The sequence below is a fragment of the Felis catus genome, chromosome B1 (assembly GCF_018350175.1).
Source record: "Felis catus isolate Fca126 chromosome B1, F.catus_Fca126_mat1.0, whole genome shotgun sequence".
In the NCBI taxonomy this organism is placed as follows: domain Eukaryota; kingdom Metazoa; phylum Chordata; class Mammalia; order Carnivora; family Felidae; genus Felis; species Felis catus.
Genome location: NC_058371.1, coordinates 159,372,768 through 159,391,011, shown reverse-complemented (window position 1 = coordinate 159,391,011; position 18,244 = coordinate 159,372,768). Strand labels below are relative to the sequence as shown.

Below are 18,244 nucleotides of genomic sequence, written 5' to 3'. Positions count from 1 at the left end.
ATGCAGCAAAGTAAAATACAGCCTCTTGAGAAACAATTAAGAATTCAAGTTCATAGCACCAGCTCTCCCAAAGGAAATTTTCTATTGATTTGTAACTTGGCCTTGAATTTGACCTGTGGCCTTCATGTCATGATAATTTGGGTCACTCTGAATATGCCATCTCTTGAACAAGGGCCTCTGCTAATTTTAAATGAATGCAGCTGCCAATTTGCCATTCTTCTTTTTGCATCACAATATGTGGGAATAACTTCGCAATTAATAAAACATCTCCAGCAAGCAGTCAGACTGAGGAAATGAAGGACATTTATCGAGTAAATTTAAAAAGAGATGTCTCGTTTTTGCCTTTTTGGACTTAAAAAAAAGGGAAAGAAAACAGTTTATGCCTTTGAGGGCTTTGATAGAGGCCAGAATTGTTCCCTGGGTTATAGCATCTAAAAAAGCCGTGCAACTCAAACTAGATTTTAGTTAAAAAGAAAAAAAGAAATTAAAAAAAGTAGAGATAAGTTTGTAGCAGACCTAAAACTTCTTTCTTCCTTTCCTTTCCTCCCTCCCTTCCTTCTTCCTTCCCTCTTTTCTTTCCCTCCCTCCCTTCCTCTCTCTCCTTTCCTTTCTGCATTTCTTTCCTCTCTTTGGTTCAATGAGAATGAATACTTCCCAAGTTTGAATCACAGGAAGTGCTTGCATTTGATATGAAGTAACCAAACCTTTAGTGGTTAAGCCCCTAAGGCCTTTATTCCATCTTGCATCTAAAGCTGCACTAATTAATAATGTACTGTCCTGGGGCCCCCGGTGAGCTTAGTCCTAGGAGCATGAGACTCCTGATCTCTGGGTTGTGAGTTCAAGCCCCAGGTTGGGTGTGGAGATTGCTTAAATAAATACAAAACTTAAAAATAAAAAAAAATACTGTCCTAGTATAGGGAGACAAGGGTCCTACTGAGGTGTAGACCAGGAGAGTGAGGAGTATGGAAGTTGTGTCATAAGAGAAGCAAGTGAAGGAACTTGAAAAAGAAGGGGAGCTGGAACAGGAGTTAGGCAAGGCTCAATTGATGGGTTTTTGAGCTGGCTGTTTGCATTGTGTAGAATGTTCCTTCCCCTACTTTCCACCTATTGAAATTCTCCCAATAATGTAAGGCCAGATTGGATCATCATCTACTTTGAGAAGTTTCTAGATCCTCTTAGCTAGGGACCATCTCCCTACTTTGAACCCCCATAGCATTTGCTGCTACTTCTTTTTTAATAGTAATGGTAGTCCAACATGTCCAGATCAGGTTAGTCAGGGCCTTGAATGCTACACGGAGAGGTGTAAGGAAGCCATTAAATTTCTGAGGATGGGCATGATCCAAGGTATCAAAGGCAGACTAAGAAGGCGTTTCTGGTGTAAACAGAAGGCAAGGGGTACATGAGACTACATTCTCTCTTTTTTATAAAGCATATTACCATGCTCCAGGTATTATGCATGGTTACCCCACTTTATAAACATGGAAGCCAGGTTACTCTCCGACACATGGTCGCCAGGCAGCCTCCTTGTCCTGGGCACCTGCTTTACCCTCTGTAATCTGAGGATAATTGCTCCACTAAAATCGTGTTTTGAAGGCTCAGGAATGACCTGCTTCGTGCCACGTCTATGGACTTGTCCCCTCAGTTCTGAGTCCGTGATCTTCCCGAGACATTTGTTTTTTCACAATTCACGAACGAATTGCTTTCCCTCGCTTATAGTTTAAATTTAGGATGCACTTTTACCGAGTGAGTATAACGAAGCTTAATTAGTTAAGGGTGGCTATGGGTGGAGATTTCAAGAGATTCTAAAGGGTATTTCCGAGCCCTTTAGACTTGAAAGGCGGGTGACAATAGTTCTAAAGAGAACGGTCAAAGCCTGCAGATTTTTTCTTTTAACAGCTCTATTCTCATCCAGGCGCGGCAAGGCTGGGGGGCAACTTCTCTGTTGTTTGTTTACAAAAGAAATCAAGAAAGGGAGCGGGGCTTGCCTCTTTTTTGACCTAAGGACAAGAGTGAGGGGTCGGGAGGATTAGGTGCGGCTCCCCCTAGGCGCGCCCACAGCCCAGCCACGGCCCAGGGCAACCCCCTTCGCCAAGGGGCGGGGCGCGCCGGGCGGCCACGCGCGCGGGCGGCGGGGTGGGCGTGCCCCGCGGGCGCGCGCGGGCGGTGGAGGGGGCGTGTCTCGCGGGCGGCGGCGGCGGCGGCGGCGGCGCGGGCTGGGTGCGCGGCGCAGCCTCCTGTGCTGGAATGTGCGGCTCCCGCGAGCTCGCGGTGCAGCAGAAGAGCAAGCGCCGCCGAGGCCCCGGGCCACAGACCCCGGCGGCGGCGGCGGCGGCGGCGGCGCCTGGGACGGCGTGGCGAGAGCCGGCGGCTTGAGCACTCTCTGTAGTCCCTCTCTTTGGCCTTTGCGGGCCTCGACGTCCCCAGCGCCCAACTTTTCCATCCTCCCACTCCCCTCCCCCCGAAACTCCAGCAACAAAGAAAAGTAGTCGGAGAAGGAGCGGCGACTCCGGGTCGCCGGCCCCTCCTCCCCTAGGAAGGCCGGTAAGCGCGGCGGAGAGCTGGGGGCTCAGTCGCAGTGGGGGAGGGCCGGCCGGGCGGCGGCGGCGGCGGCAGCGGCAGGGGGAGGGCGCGGAAGGACGCGGAGCGAGGCGCTGTCCAGGGCTGATTTGCAGATACTGTGGCTCCGGCGGCGGCCGCCGCGCCGGGCGGGGGCGGGCGGCCGAGCGGGATCGGGTTACACCGGCGCGGCCTCGGGGCTGGGCCGGGGGCGTCCATGGGGAGCGGCGCGGAGCCAGAACCCCCTCCCCAATCGAGGCCAGGCCGCCGCCTCCGCGCGGGCCCGGGCGCCCCTCGAGTCGAGTCCTGCAGAGGCCAAGGAGCGGAGCTGCTTGAGGCCCTGGTCCTGAAACTTCCTCCCCGTCCTCCTGCTCCCAGGTCCCGCCGCAGCCCCTCGTCGGCCCGCGGCCCTCCCGTCCCCCTCCCTCTCTGGCCTCTCCCTTTCGCCGGAAGGCGCCGTTGAGTGCGGCCGGGCGGGTTGAGTCAGCCCCGCGGCCCGGGCGGTTCCGCCAATGGGGCTGGACAGCGATTTCTGCTCTCGGGCCGCCCCGCCGCCGCGGCCCTCCGCACCCGGCCACCTAGGCGCGCGAGCTGGCGGGGTTGGGGCGCGCGTCCCGCGGGGCGCTGTGGCGGAGTGAGTTCGCAAACTTCCGGGGCGCGGGGGAGGCGGCCAGCGCGCGTGGGGCCCCCCTCCGGCGCTTGGGGCCCGACGCCTCCGGAGGGCGCCCGCGGAGCCTCCCGGGCCCTCGGCGGAGGGCGAGTCCAGGGGCCGTGAGAGGAGCCGGGACGCCGGCAACGCGGTAACTTTCTTCCCTCTACCCAAGACTCGGGGCCCGCAGGCCGGGGAGGGGACAATCCCGAATGGGGAAGATTTGGTCTGGCCCAGCGGCGCCCCGAGTTTGACCACCTTGCCTTTCTTAGTGTTGGGGAGCTCAGGAAAAGCTTCAGGACGGAGTGTTGGGGCAACTCCCGCGAGTTGGTGTGTAAATGTGTGCAGTGAGCGGGCCCAGCCGAGAGGAAGCGAGAGCGCCCGAGTTTGCAAAGAGCTGCTTTGTGTTTGGTATTTTGAGAAAATGGCCGAATGCCTATTTCAGTCAGGAATGCCGCCGCCGAGGCAGGCGCTGGTGGCAGCCACACATAGGAATTCGTGCAACACGTTGGGTTTTCGGGCTGTGCTTAGACGGCCTTCCTGACGAACGTTAAAATTCCTTTAGGGATGGTAGTTAGGGTTCAGGGGGGTATTAGAAAACTCGATTTTGGGTAAATTGCCAAGTAGCCTAGGCTGTTAAGCCCTGGGGCAGCTTTTGCCCTCAGTTTGCTTTCTGTGATGGCATTTGATTCCAACTTTTGGTACGTTGGTTTGTGTTTATGCACCTGGATGAAACGGATTACTTTTTGTATTGGGGTTTGGTTTTATTTTTTGAGTGCTTGTCACTTTACTTTTTTTTAATTTGCAAGGCAGCACTCAATTTGAGAATACCACGTTTTAGATTGAAAAGTAATGTGGTTAAGGCGATTTTAAAAGCCCAACATGTTTTCAAGAAGGTGATCTTGTAATGGCTTCCACTAAGCAAGTAGGCCAAGTCAAGCACAATGCGAGAAAGTCGCTGATTGTCCGGTTGAGTTGTACGATTATTAGCGGGGCCGAAAGTTTCTTTATTTTCATTTGTGAAGTTTTGAATACAGGGAGCTTCCTTTTTTCATAGGAGAAAAGGTCTGCAGTTGTTTCTGTTTTTGTTTTTTGTTGTTTTTCCCTTTTAAACAGATCTAGTCATTAAAAATAAACTAAGTGTTACTTTTTTACAGTAGTTTATTCTTCTGGAGTTAGTTAAGTTCATCTGAAAGTCAATTCAGTTGACCAATTACTATAGGTTTCTACTTTCCAGACACGTTTGTACTTAATAAATGCATAGTATGGCTTTTTGATTTCTCCCTTTTCTGATTTAGACAAGTAAACCGTTGAAGGGGGAATTGGGAGGACAGCAATTAACTATTCATGTATTGAATTTAAATATAATTTTAGTTAATGTTAAAGATGAAGTTATTTTTTTTTTCACCAGAAAAATGAAAAGCACTTGAGGAAAGGCATGCCACTGGGTAGGCCAAGTTGATGGATGAGTTATGTCAAACAATTGATAGAATTTTTTGCAGGGATAAGAGAAATTTTTTTGATGACTGCAATAAAATTTGGAATTACAAAAATATTTTAAAGCCTTAATTTTAGCAATTAATGAACCTCATTGAATTTAAAGATTATATTTGAGAAAATTTTTTTAAGACATGAAGAAGTATAGCGATATTTTGGATGTTGTGTTTAAACTGGTACTTTGTGGTTTTTGCTTTATTTTGAATTCAGAATACAGTCATGGCCACCCAGGTAATGGGGCAGTCTTCTGGAGGAGGAGGGCTGTTCACCAGCAGTGGCAACATTGGCATGGCTTTGCCTAACGACATGTATGACTTGCATGACCTCTCCAAAGCTGAACTGGCTGCGCCTCAGCTTATCATGTTGGCAAATGTGGCCTTAACTGGGGAAGTAAATGGCAGCTGCTGTGATTACCTGGTTGGTGAAGAAAGACAGATGGCAGAATTGATGCCTGTTGGAGATAACAATTTTTCAGATAGTGATGGAGAAGGACTTGAGGAGTCTGCTGAAATAAAAGGTGAACCCAGTGGACTGGAAAACATGGAACTGGAAAGTTTGGAACTGAGTGTTGTAGAACCACAGCCTGTGTTTGAGGTATCAGCTGCCCCAGAAATTTATAGCTCAAATAAAGATCTTCCTCCTGAAACATCAGGAGCAGAGGACAAATGCAAGAACTTGAAGAGCAAACCCTTTCGCTGTAAACCATGCCAGTATGAAGCAGAATCTGAAGAACAGTTTGTGCATCACATCAGAGTTCATAGTGCCAAGAAATTTTTTGTGGAAGAAAGTGCAGAGAAGCAAGCAAAAGCCAGAGAATCTGGGTCTTCTACCACAGAAGAGGGAGATTTCTCCAAGGGCCCCATTCGCTGTGACCGCTGTGGCTACAATACCAATCGATATGATCACTATACTGCTCACCTGAAACACCACACCAGAGCTGGGGATAATGAGCGAGTTTACAAGTGCATCATTTGCACATACACCACAGTAAGCGAATATCACTGGAGGAAACACTTGAGAAACCATTTTCCAAGGAAAGTATACACATGTGGAAAATGCAACTATTTTTCAGACAGAAAAAATAATTATGTTCAACATGTTCGAACTCATACAGGTAAGAGTACCTTTGTAGTCCATAAGTTCAACTCACTTCTGATAGTCAATTCAGTAAATAGTTAAAAGTAGTACTGCAGAAGGGGGATTCTGTTTTCAAGTCCTGGTTCAGTTATTTCCTGTCTTTTTGACCTTGGATAAGTCATTTAACCTTTTTGTGCTTCAGTTACTCTCTCCATGGGGGTAACTATATGGGACTGGAAGACAAGTGAAGAAACACTTATTTGAAAGAATGGGCAAGATAACTATTATCAGTGTTATTGCTAAAATTCGTATTCTAACAACTTGGGATTGATCATTTAGCTAAATTAGACTACTATTTTTTTAGAAGATGTGTTTAGTTGATAGTGAATACATCTAAGATGCAGTATAGTTTCCCGAAGGAATTGAGGACTTAGACAAAAAGGAAAACTCAATGATTAACCCTTGCATAGATCCATTTAACAGAAACAAGCTTTTTATTTGTTTATTTTTTTAATATTTATTTTTGAGAGAGACAGAGACAGCATGAGCTAGGGAGAGGCAGAGAGAGAGGGAGACACAGAATCCAAAGCAGGCTCCAGGTTCTGAGCTGTTAGCATAGAGCCCAACGTGGAGCCCAACACGGGGCTCAAACCCACAAACTGCGAAATCATGACCTAGGTTGAAGTAGGCTTAACCGACTGAGCCACCCAGGTGCCCTAGCCTTCAACTTTTTTAAAAAATTTGTTTTGTGGTATTCAGTTCCTACATAGAACAACTTAACTTGTCCCCAAAACATAGGAATGTGAGAAGTTAGTTTTTGAAAGATTGGTGGGATTACCACACTTGAATTCATTAGAAGAAAGCAAACACACATGTGGAAAATGCAGCTATTTTTCAGACAAAAAATAATACTGTTCAGCATGTTTGAACTCATACAGGTAAGAGGACCTTTCTAGTTTGTAAGTGTACTCTATCAAAAAAAAATGGAACAATCTTAAAAATACGAAAATTTTCAAATATCCCAAAGAGAATATGAACTTATACCTATTATTATCTGTATTCAACAGTTACCAGTATTTTATCACAGTTGGCAGTTTTTTTTTTTAATATCAGCTTTATTGAGATATAGTTCACTACAATGGAATTATCTGTTTAAAGTTACAATTCATTGGTTTTAGTATATTCACAAAAGCTGTGTAACTATCACCACAGTTTTTAGGACATCTTCACCCCAAAAAGAAACCCTATTAGTGGTTGCTCCCCATTTCTCCCCAACACCCCTTAATCATTCACTTTTGAATTGATTTATAAATCTGTGTAAAGGGTCTTTCTCTCTCTCTCTCTCTCTTTTTTTTTTTTTTTTTTTAAAGTAAGTTGTAGGCCCAGTGTGGATCTGGAACTCATGATCCTGAAATCAAGAATTGCATGCCTCACCAAGTGAGCCAGCTAGGCGCCCTAAGGGGTGTGTCTCTCTCTCTTTTTTAAAAAAATATTTTAGAGAGGATGTGTGAGTGGGGGGGGGGGGGGAGGAGGGGAGAGAGGCAGAAAGAAAGAGAAGAATCTTAGGCAGATTCCATGCTGAGCCCAACGTGAGCTATGTCCCATGACCCTGGGATCATAACCTAAGCCAAAATCAAGAGTAGGTTGCCGAACTGACTGAGGCACCCAGGCTCTCTGAAGTCTCATTTTTTAAGAAAATGTTTGTAAATTATTGGGACTTAATTTTCTCACGTTACATTTTTTGCTAAGAATTGGTACCTTTGAGGACTGATTAGTGGTCTGAACAAAATGGATGGGATAATCTAGTATGGTACTCTGGATCACAAATGAAAAGGGGTTGGTGGGATGCTGTTTGCATCAGGTCCCTTTTGCAAGAGTTATCACTCTGCAGGACTGAATCCCACAGGTAGAGCAGGGCACACAGTAGGGAGAAGGAATCGATAGTGCTTTACTGAAGTAGTAGACTTAAAACTTGCAGGTGAAATTCTATTACAAGAAGGATGTCTGCAGCAAGATTTCTAAGCCCCAGGAGATAGCTACTGAATTTAAAGCCTTAAAATCTAGTCAAATAAGAGAATTTGTAGATCTTTTGGAATTTGTTGTAACCTTTGACTATCTCCATACTTTGAAACCATTTTAATTTCAGAATTGAAAAAGTTCAAACATTATAAAATAACGTGGCATAGGAAATGAAAGTTACTTGGAACTTCTACCCCATTGAGTACTTAATAGTTTGAATTAAACAGACTAGCCTCATCTACAATGTCTTAAATTCCAGCTAGCATATATACTTCAGCCATAAGTACTTGATATTCATTTAATAATATTTTAAGAACCTTAGGGCTTAATTTAGATTGGTTGTGATCTGTAGAGCTTTCAGGTAGTAACCATGGCATGACTAATCTGTACACTTTGATGAACTGTTTTAATTGAGGTATAACTGATGATGAACTTTTACAAATCTGTGTACTCCTGATCGCCATATCAGCACCCCAGTGCTTTTGTCTTGATACACTGGGATTTTTTTTGGTCAGTTGTATTTTGCTAATTCATATATTTCCTAAAAAGCTAAAAATGTTTTCAACAATAAATTTAAATTTAAATTTGTCAATTTAAGAATATTTTTAGAACCAAAAAGAAAATGGAGAAAACTGGAAAAGTGTTTCAGTATTCAGTATTTTGTGTGTATTTCCAATTTTTTTGTAAAGTGTTTTAAAAAAAATTTTTTTTTTTAACATTTATTTATTGTTGAGAGACAGAGAGAGACAGAGCATGAGCAGGGGAGGGGAAGAGACTGGAGGAGATACAAAATCTGAAGCAGGCTCCAGGCTCTGAGCTGTCAGCACAGAGCCCTATGCCGGGCTTGAACTCACAAACCATGAGATCATGACCTGAGCCCAAGTTGGACGCTTAACCCTACTGAACCACCCAGGTGCCCCCATGTAAAGTGTTTTTTTTAAACAACTCTTTGCCATTTCTTAATTTTTTTGTGTAGTGTTTTATTTTAATCTAATTGCAGTCTAGGTGACTAATTTTTCTTTTAATGTTTATTTATTTTGAGAGAGAGCGCGTGCATGTGTGTGTGTCAGTGGCAGAGAGAGAGAATCCCAAGCAGGCTCTGTGCTGGCAGAGGTCATGACCTGAGCTGAAATCAAGAATCGGAGGCTTAACCAACCGAGTGGCCCAGCTGCTCCTTTTTAAGGGTATATTTTGTATACTGAAGTGTACCACCCACACCTTTTTTTCCACATTAATTTAAGGTTGATTATTTCCACAGAAGGCTAACATTGGTTGTATGTATCTCTCATTTCACATTTTAGTGTTAAACTTGTGTGGTCTCAATGCTTTTTGAAAAGATTCTTTTCTCCTTAATGTCACCTTATTTATGATTTTTTTAAAAGCATTTTAAAACAGTTTGGTAGTGTATACATTGGAGGATAATATTTTGATTATATAAAGTCTGAGTATCTGGTGTTAAATGCATGGTTCTGAAGATTGTATGTATTTATGGAAAAATAAATTCATTTAGTGCTGAAGAGTTAAACGATAGAATCACTTCTCACTTAAGTAGTCTAGTTTTCAGATTCACTTAATAGGTTTCTTCTGTTCTTTATTGAGTGCCCAGTATTAGGTACTTATGCTAATCTTCAGAACAGTCTATTGAGGAATACAAGATAAGTTATAATAGTCCATGTTTACTGAGAGGTAACTGTGAAGTAAGGTGCCCAAGGTTAGATACAACTAAGAATCAAAGTTTGATTCTCTTTTTATGGTTAATTATCATGGTGGTGGGCTGAGGATTATTTTTATTTGGGTCTTCAATCAGAAGATTTTTAATTTTGTGTGTTTGATATTTAACCAGTTCACAAATTTTACTTTAAAAGATGACATTTTAACCTTTATTTGTGACTGAAAAATCACTAAGTTTTCTAGAGTAGTTATGTGTATTTTGTAGAATTGAGCAGATAGAAGCAATCTATTCTGTTATAAGGAATTTAAAATAAATTATTCTTAATTGATCCTTTATGTTAATCTATAATGGTATTTAATTTTTCTTCCATTAACTTTTTTTGGTAATAGCTTGATGGAGATACATTTTACATTACCATACAGCTAACTATGGATTGGCCCATTCTGGATGGTTCACATAAATAGAATCATACAGTTAGTATATGGTCTTTTGTGACTACCTTCTTTCATTTAGCATAATGTTTTCAAGGTCCATCCATGTTGTATACACAGTACTTGTTTTCCTTTTATTGCCAAATAATATTCTCTTGGAGGGATATACAACATTTAGTTTATCCATTCATCAGTTAGAATATTTGGATTGTTGGGGTACCTGGGTGGCTCAGTCGGTTAAGTGTACAACTTAGGCTCAGGTCATGATATCATGGCTTGTGGTATCACATTGGGCTCTGTGCTGACAGCTCAGAGACTGGAGCCTGTTTCGGATTCTGTGTCTCCCTCTCTCTCTGCCCCTCCCGCGCCCATGCAGTGTCTCTCTGTCTCAAAAATAAACATTAAAAAAAATTAAAAAAAAAAAAGAATATTTGGATTGTTTCTGTTTTTTTGCTTTTGTGAATAATTCTATGAGCATTCATTTGCAAGTTTTTGTGGACGTAAGTTTTTATTTCTCTTGGGTATGTACAGTTAACCCTTGAACAATGCAGGGATTAGGGGCACCAACCCCGACGTAGTCAAAAATCTGCATATACCTTTTGACTCCCCCAAAACTTAACCACTAGTAGCCTACTGTTGACCAGACTCCTTGCCAATAACATAAACAGTCGATTAACACGTATTTTGTGTATGTGTTACATACTGTATTATAATAAAGTAAGCTAGAGAAAACATGTTAAGAAAATCCATGAGGAGGAGAAAATAAATTTACACTACTGTACTGTATTTATTGGGGGAAAAAAAGCACGTATAAGTGGACCTGCACAATTCAAGCTCATGTTGTTCAAGGGTCATCTGTGTATACCTGGTAGTGGAGTTGCTAGGCCATATGGTTTTGAGAAGCTGCCAAACTGTTTTCCAAAGTGGCTGCACTATTTTACAATCTCACCAGCAGTGTATGAGTATTCCAATTTTTCCATATCCTAACCAATACTTGATAACATCTGTCATTTTGATTATAGCCATCCTTGTGGGTATGAAATCTTCCATCTCATTGTGGTTTTGATTTGCATTTCTGTCATTGGTAAAGATAGTGTGCATCTTTTCATATACTTACTTGTCATTTATGTATCTTTACAGGAATACGCTCAACATTTTTTTAAAGGTTTTTGTTTTGTTTTGTTTTGTTTTTTTTTAGTTTATTTATTTTGAGAGAGAGTGTGAACAGGGGAGGGGCAGAGAAGGGATCAAAGGATCTGAAGTGGGCTCTGTGCTGACAGCAGAGAGACTGATGTGGGGCTCAAACTCAGGAACTGTGAGATGTCTGAAGTCGGACACTTACTGACTGAGCCACTCAGGCGCCCTTCAGTTTCTTCATGTGTGTAACGGGGAGTACCTACATCATAAGGTTGTTGCAGAGAGAAAAAGTGTTTAGAATATGCCTGGTACATAGTAAGTGCTCAACAAAGGTTACTTTCATTATCTTTTTTCACGGAGCTGGTTTAAGAAAGAAAATAAAGAGACTTGTAACTACAAGGTATTAAGTGTCATGATCGAAGCATGCATTGGGATTATGGAGCCCAGTGCAGAGCCTGCTTAGGATTCATCCCCACCCCCCTCAATAAATAAACTTTAAAAAAAAAAAAAGCTCAGTACTGTATGTATATTGTCTATATTGTTAGAATTGTATTTGCCTTATTTACCGTATTTAACCCTAATTATTATATTCTTGCAGGAGAACGCCCATATAAATGTGAACTTTGTCCTTACTCAAGTTCTCAGAAGACTCATCTAACTAGACATATGCGTACTCATTCAGGTTGGTGAGAAATGGGAACTCTTCTATGATTTTTAGTAAACAATTTGTCATGATAAGGAAGTTCTAGACCTGGAACTGGGTCATTATTTATGATTGATTTATTTTTAAAAGCAGTTTATGATTTCTTTTTAATAATTAGAAATTAGAGTGAAAAATTGGTGTTGTATTCATGTGGAGCTGTATTTAAATGTAGATTCTTAATAAGGAATCCATAGGTGGAACTCTTGAAACTGGATGTAAATGCACGCATGCACCTTTTCTGGGCAGAGGGTCCTTAATATTCACCAGATCTTCAACTTAATATGACTAATAAAACTTGAACTACTAGCATAGACTAAGGCTATGATACAACCCCTACCTTCTAACCCTCTCCCACCCCAACACAATATAACACCAAATTTCATAGTGTGTGGTTTTCAGGTTACAAGGATTCCTTCTTAACTTCAGTCCTGAACTGTGGGTTTGTCCTCTTTTGAGAGCTGATAGGGCTTCTGTGGGCTGATTTACAAAAGCCAAACTTTAAAGAATAATGGATAATCCAGGATCTCAATTAATTTATAATAGATAAAATGCAGGACTAAAATAGATAATCCAGGTTCTCAGTTTATTAATCTGTAATAGATAAAATGCAGGACTATAAATGCAGTAGATTCGTCCACTCTGGTGACTGAAATAATCATAATCACCAACCAGAATTGGTCTCCATTATCAAGATAGGTAGATGGCAAAATTAAAAAGTAAATGTTAGCTTAGGTGGTCTTGAATGGTTAATTCATTTTGGCTACAGTTGATCCTTGGTGAACTACCACATCTGATCAGAATACCCTACTTCCAAATTTAGAATATATACCCCTGTGGGGAAACTATGCTAAAATCTTCCTGTTAACAAAAGTATACATAGGCCCATCTCCCTTTAATAATTAATTGCCTTAAATTTGTGCTGTCTGGATAGCCACCAGCCTTATGTGGTTGTTGAGCTTGTGAAATGTAGCTAGTTTGAATTGAAATGTATATAATACATAGATGAATTCAAACTGAATAAAAGCATGTACAATATCTATTTTGGGGTGCCTGGCTGGCTCAGTTAGAAGAGCATGTGACTCTTGATCTTGGAGTCTTGAGTTTGAGCCCCATGTTGGGTTTAGAGATTACTTAAATAAATAAAACTTTAAAAAATTTAAAATACTGATTACATGTTGACATGACATTGGTTATATTGGGTTAATTTTATCTGTTTTTTACTTTTGTAATGTGACTACTATAAAATTTAAAATTACATATATTGCTTGCATTTTATTTCTCTTGGATATCACTATTTTAAGTCAGTGAGTAACACTTGATTACAGATTCTGACTTGAGCAGTTGTAAAGGGGTCACATAATATGCGTGCTAGCTTTTCTTCATCCTACAGGTTTGTCATGTTAATATACTTTGAATGTTCCTTTTAAATCTCCTAAGCTATTAGTTGAGTCACTTAACCAGAAACCTGATTTTATTGCTTTGGGGTACGCCCTGGTTTCATTTTCTAAGGGTAGGTTTGGATGCTCTCTCAGGCTTTGTTGAGGGTAGGCATCATGTTCTTTTGATAGATGTGATCTAGCCTTTAAATAAAACCTTTAAGAATTTTGTATGAGTTAACTCATTTTAGTCTTTATTAAAAAAACATTTATTTTGAGAGAGAGAGCAAGTAGGGGAGGGGCAGAGAGAGGGAGAGAGAATCCCAAGATCGATGCAAGGCTTGATCTCATAAACGGTGAGAGAGAAATCGAGTCAGACACTGAGCCACCTAACACCCCTCATTTTAGTCTTTATAACTGTACTATCATGTATAAGTTCTATTACTGTCCCTGTTTTACCAATGGGGAAACTAAACTAACGCTTTGAGGGAATTTTCCTGTAGAATGACCCCCTTTCTGGATTTGTCTTATTTGCTTTCTCATGGTGTCATACAGTTTTTCCTTTGACCCTGTGCCTTGTATTAATTGTACACTGGAAATTAAATCTGAATGCTTGAATTCTACTTAATGTGTCTCATTTGAAGTCCTATCTGGTTGACCCATTATTAGTGTTGCTGGGTCACTGGATTAGAATGATGACAAACTTGTATCTTTTTCATTGAGTCAATAATACTTGTGTCACTGTCTCAGTGTCTGGTGTTTTACACTAGTCAATAACTTTTGTGTGAGTAATTTTTGTGTTTGTTAGCTGTTGTCTTTTGAATCTCTTCACTATGTTAAAAAAGATGATACTCCTTAGTCGCTGTTATAGTACAGCAAGTATTTTAAAAGTCTCTTAATGAGTTGTAGCTACTATTTTTTCTAATGTTTAAGAGAGAGAGGGAGAGAGAATGCCTTGTGGTTGGCACATAGCCCCATGAGGGCTAGATCCCATGAACTTGTGAGATCACGACCTGAGCTGAAATCAAGTCATGTGCTTACCTGATAAAGCCACCCAGGTGTCCCACTACTATTATTATTTTTTAAGCTTTTATTTTTCTAAGTAATCTTTACATCCAATGTGGGGCTCAAACTCACAACCCCGAGTTCAAGAGCTGCATGCTCTGCTGGCTGAGGTAGCCAGGCATCCCAGTAGTAGCTATTATTTATTATATGCATGCCAGGCACTGAAAAATTAATCTTAGTACTCCTAAAATACTTAATCCCAGTTTATGGATTAGGACACAGGTGTAAGATAAATGCTTTATCTAAGGTTGTCATTCCTTTAAATCAGAAGAAGAGCTAAGATTTCGCCTTAAACTGCCTACCCTCCCGTTTTCAGTTATCAGCAGTGTTAGAAATTATGGCTCAGAAAATGGCTCAAGAAGCTATAGCATAATGAAATTGAAACCACAGTGTATAGAGAGAGCAGATATTGTCTTTTATTGGATGCCAATGGTTTGAGACTCAAATAGGAAATAGTTTGTTTTGTGTATGAGTGTGCAGTTATTTCCAGCAGATCCTATATTTTAATGCTTTTAATAGAAGTTGCCAGTAGCACTTGTAAGTAAAGTAAGGCTATGTTAGATCAAATTGGGTTGGTAGTTTTTTCTTTTTAATGGGTTGCATGGAGTGAATATCTTGGGTGCCTCATCTGTGGCCTGGAGTCTGAACTTTAAGGTCCCCATGGGCATGTTTGTTCCTTGTTCATGTGAGTGTATTTTAGGGAAGAAAACTGTGCTCAGTCTCTTATTTTTGGAAGAGATTAGGCTCTATGGAGTTGGTACATTTTAGCTTCATCTATAGGGTTTGTCTTTTTAGGGCAAAGTAAGAAAGGATCAAAATGTTGATTAGGTGAAAAATTGTTATACTAAATTAATCTAACCTTATCTGGTGTTATTCTCCATTTTATTGGTGTTTCTCCCCAATGGTATTAAAGTATCCTTCACTTGGCTAGTCTTAATTACACTGACATTATATGTTCTCCCTTTCTTATTCTCAGAAATGGTACCATTTCATCCTGGATGAGATACTTCATTCTGGATGAAATACATCTAGTTTGTTTTGTATATGCTGTTACAATATTTGGCTAGTACCCCATCTTGCTAGCATAGGAGTTCATCTTGAATATTTTTCCATAATGAGTATAATAGATGTTTGTTAAAGGAGATTAACAACTTACCAAGTTCCACTTCCATGTATTACTCTTTTTAAGGTGGAAAAATATTTTATTCAGCAATAAATTTATTTTCCTTTCACCAAGTATTTGATAATTATTATGGAGGCACTATTTTAATAGCTGGACTTATTTGAAAGATATTGTGGTTTGACAGTCTTCATGAATTCTAGAATAAGCTTTTTCCCTGTTTGCTATTTTATTTTTCCCCTCATTAAAAAAAAATATTTATTTAAATTCAAGTTAGTTAACATACAGTGTAGTATTGGTTTCAGAAGTAGAACTCAGTGATTCATCACTTACATACAACACCCAGTGCTTATCCCAAGTGCCCTCCTTGATGCCCATCACCTATCTAGCCCATCCCCCACCCACCTCCCCACCAGCAATCCTCAGTTTGTTCTCTGTATTTAAGAGTCTTAGGGTTTGCCTCCCTCTCTGCTTTTTATCTTATTTTTCCTTCCCTTCCCCTGTGTTCTTCTGTTGTATTTCTTAAATTCCACATATGAGTGAAATCATATGATATTTGTCTTTTTTCCCATTTTAACATGTCATGTCAAATTCAACTTACTATGCAGTTTGGGGTTTTGTTGTCAGTAAACATTTTTTATTGAAATATAGTTGATATATAATGTTATGTTAATTTCAGGTGTATAGAATAAATTTTTAAACAGTATTATATTGAGGTTCAATTTACACATGTGAAAATGCATACATGTATCTGAAGTGTACAGGTCAGTGACTTCACATGGTTTCTCCTGTTTGACTGCCACCTGGAGGAAGAACTGAAACATTTCTACACCCTCAGAAAAGTTTTCCCCTTACCCTTTCCAGTCAGTACTCCCTCATAGTCTACCCCCAACTGATACTCTGACTTCTATCAAAAAGATTACTGTAATATTTTTCTATAAAATGTTTTTGACATTCATCCCATGCTGCTTTATCAGAACTTTGTTTTTATTGCTGGGTAGTAATCAATTGTGTGCCTCAGTACTCTCTAATTAAAAGTCCCTTGTGGGGCGCCTGGGTGACTCAGTCGGTTAAGCATCTGACTTCGGCTCAGGTCATGAACTAGTGGTTTGTGGGTTCAAGCCTCACATTGGGCTCTGTGCTGACAGCTCAGAGCCTGGAGCCTGCTTCAGATTCTGTGTCTCCCCCTCTCTCTGTTCCTTTCCTGCTCTTACTCTGTCTCTGTCAAAAATAAATAAAGGTTATAAAGGTCCCTTGCTATTCTTTCCAGATTCTTGATAAAAACGTGTAAAGCATATAAAAAAACTTTCCCCTTTTGAATTTGCTGTATACGTTTAAGTTAATTTGGGAAGAATAAAATAGGCATCTGATACATGTATAAAGATGAAAAACAGATAAATATTATTAGAATTGGAAAGGAATTAAGTTAAAATCATTGATACAAGGCAAAAAATTTTATTTACCTAGGTACTAATAAACTATAAAGTTTTGATGACTAAATCTTCTAATACAAGCAATATTTAATGTCAAGAAAATAAAACTGACGGAAGGAATGGAGCAAGTAAACTTTGCCATCAAAATTTAAACAGATTTTTATGAACTCCCTTTCTCTGACCATTTCATATGTAGAGGCTAGCACTTTGATGCTTGCTATGTAAATACCCTTATTAGTTAGGAGTTATACAATGGTGATATTTCTATTAGCACAAATGTTTTCATAAAAAGATAAACTTCATTCATCAGCTATTAGAAGTAGGGTTTAAATGGAAAAGAAGATAGAGGTGTCTGGGTGACTCAGTTAAGCATCTGACTCTTGATTTTGGCTCAGGTCAATCTCCTGGTCGTGAGATTGAACCTCAAGTTGGGCTCTGCACTCACAGCGCAGGGCCTGCTTGGGATTCTCTCTCTCTCTCTCTCTCTCTCTCTCTCTCTCTCTCTCTCTCTCTCTCTCTCTTTTTCTTTTTCTCTCTCCTTCTCTCTCCCTCTCTTTCTCTCTCAAAATAAATAAATAAACTTAAAAAAATGGAAAGGCAGGATAAACACATGAATCTTGCCTTTTGTTTACCCATACTAAATTACCAGTTCTGAAAGTGATGATTTATAGGTAATGTATTTGGACTGCTTGACTCTTTGCTCCAGACTAAGTGCTTTATATAGATTAAATTATTTATAGCTCACAGCACTTAAAGTATTTTACAGATAAGGACATTGAACCTTACAGTTTTCAGTACATTGCTTAATATCAGTGAGTTGGAAAAGAGCCCATATTTATTTGATCTCCCAGATAGTCTCATTCTAGAAAAAGTTCTTTTTTTTTTAATAGTTTATATATTTATTTTGAGAGAGTATGAGTGGGGAAGGGGCAGAGAGAGAGGGAGAAAGAGAATCCCAAGCAGGCTCCACACTGTCAACGTGGTGCCCAGTGTGGGGCATCATCCCATGAACTGTGAGATCATGACCTGAGAAGAAGTCAAAAGTGGAGTCTTAACCAACTGAATGACCCAGGTGCCCCTCTAGAAGAAATCCTTAACCATTATGTCACCTGTCTTTCCCCATTCTGTGTCTATATATGTTAAGCAAATGTTTATCTCCACTGAGGTCATTTATGGAGAGGACAAGAAAGGGCCAAGTAATGCAGCGTGTTGTAGAAACCTCTATTTATGAATCTCTTAGTGGACTAATGTGGAAAATGAGTTGTCCAATTAGCTATATAGCCAATCTGATATACCTGGATAAGTTTTTGTTTTTGTGATTATTTTTATCATCAGACATTTTTTTAATCATGTAAAGCTTACCATGGTTTTACTTAATGTCTGAGAAATTTGCTTTATGAAAAAATTAGATTTGCTATGAATTTGATAATGTTTGAGAGATGAATTTTCATAAATGTCAATTTCCATTTTTCTACTATGCATTCCATTGGACCAGTGGGGTATGGATAC

The 18,244-nt window shown here is 40.3% G+C and overlaps 1 protein-coding gene across 6 annotated transcripts in view; it reads left to right on the top strand.

The window, feature by feature from the left end:
- Positions 1-18,244, top strand: part of REST (RE1 silencing transcription factor) — a 99,754-nt gene that overhangs the window by 59,555 nt on the left and 21,955 nt on the right. For 4 of the 6 annotated variants that reach the window (XM_045056323.1, XM_045056322.1, XM_045056324.1 and 1 more), the window contains exons 1-3: positions 2,409-2,541; positions 4,913-5,816; positions 11,637-11,720. In XM_045056323.1, the coding sequence (XP_044912258.1) occupies positions 4,922-5,816; positions 11,637-11,720 (979 nt within the window). In that variant the 5' untranslated portion in view covers positions 2,409-2,541; positions 4,913-4,921. Of the gene's footprint in view, positions 1-2,408; positions 2,542-3,200; positions 3,357-4,912; positions 5,817-11,636; positions 11,721-18,244 lie in introns of those variants that run through there. The other 2 variants (XM_045056325.1, XM_045056321.1) reach the window with 2 other exon arrangements.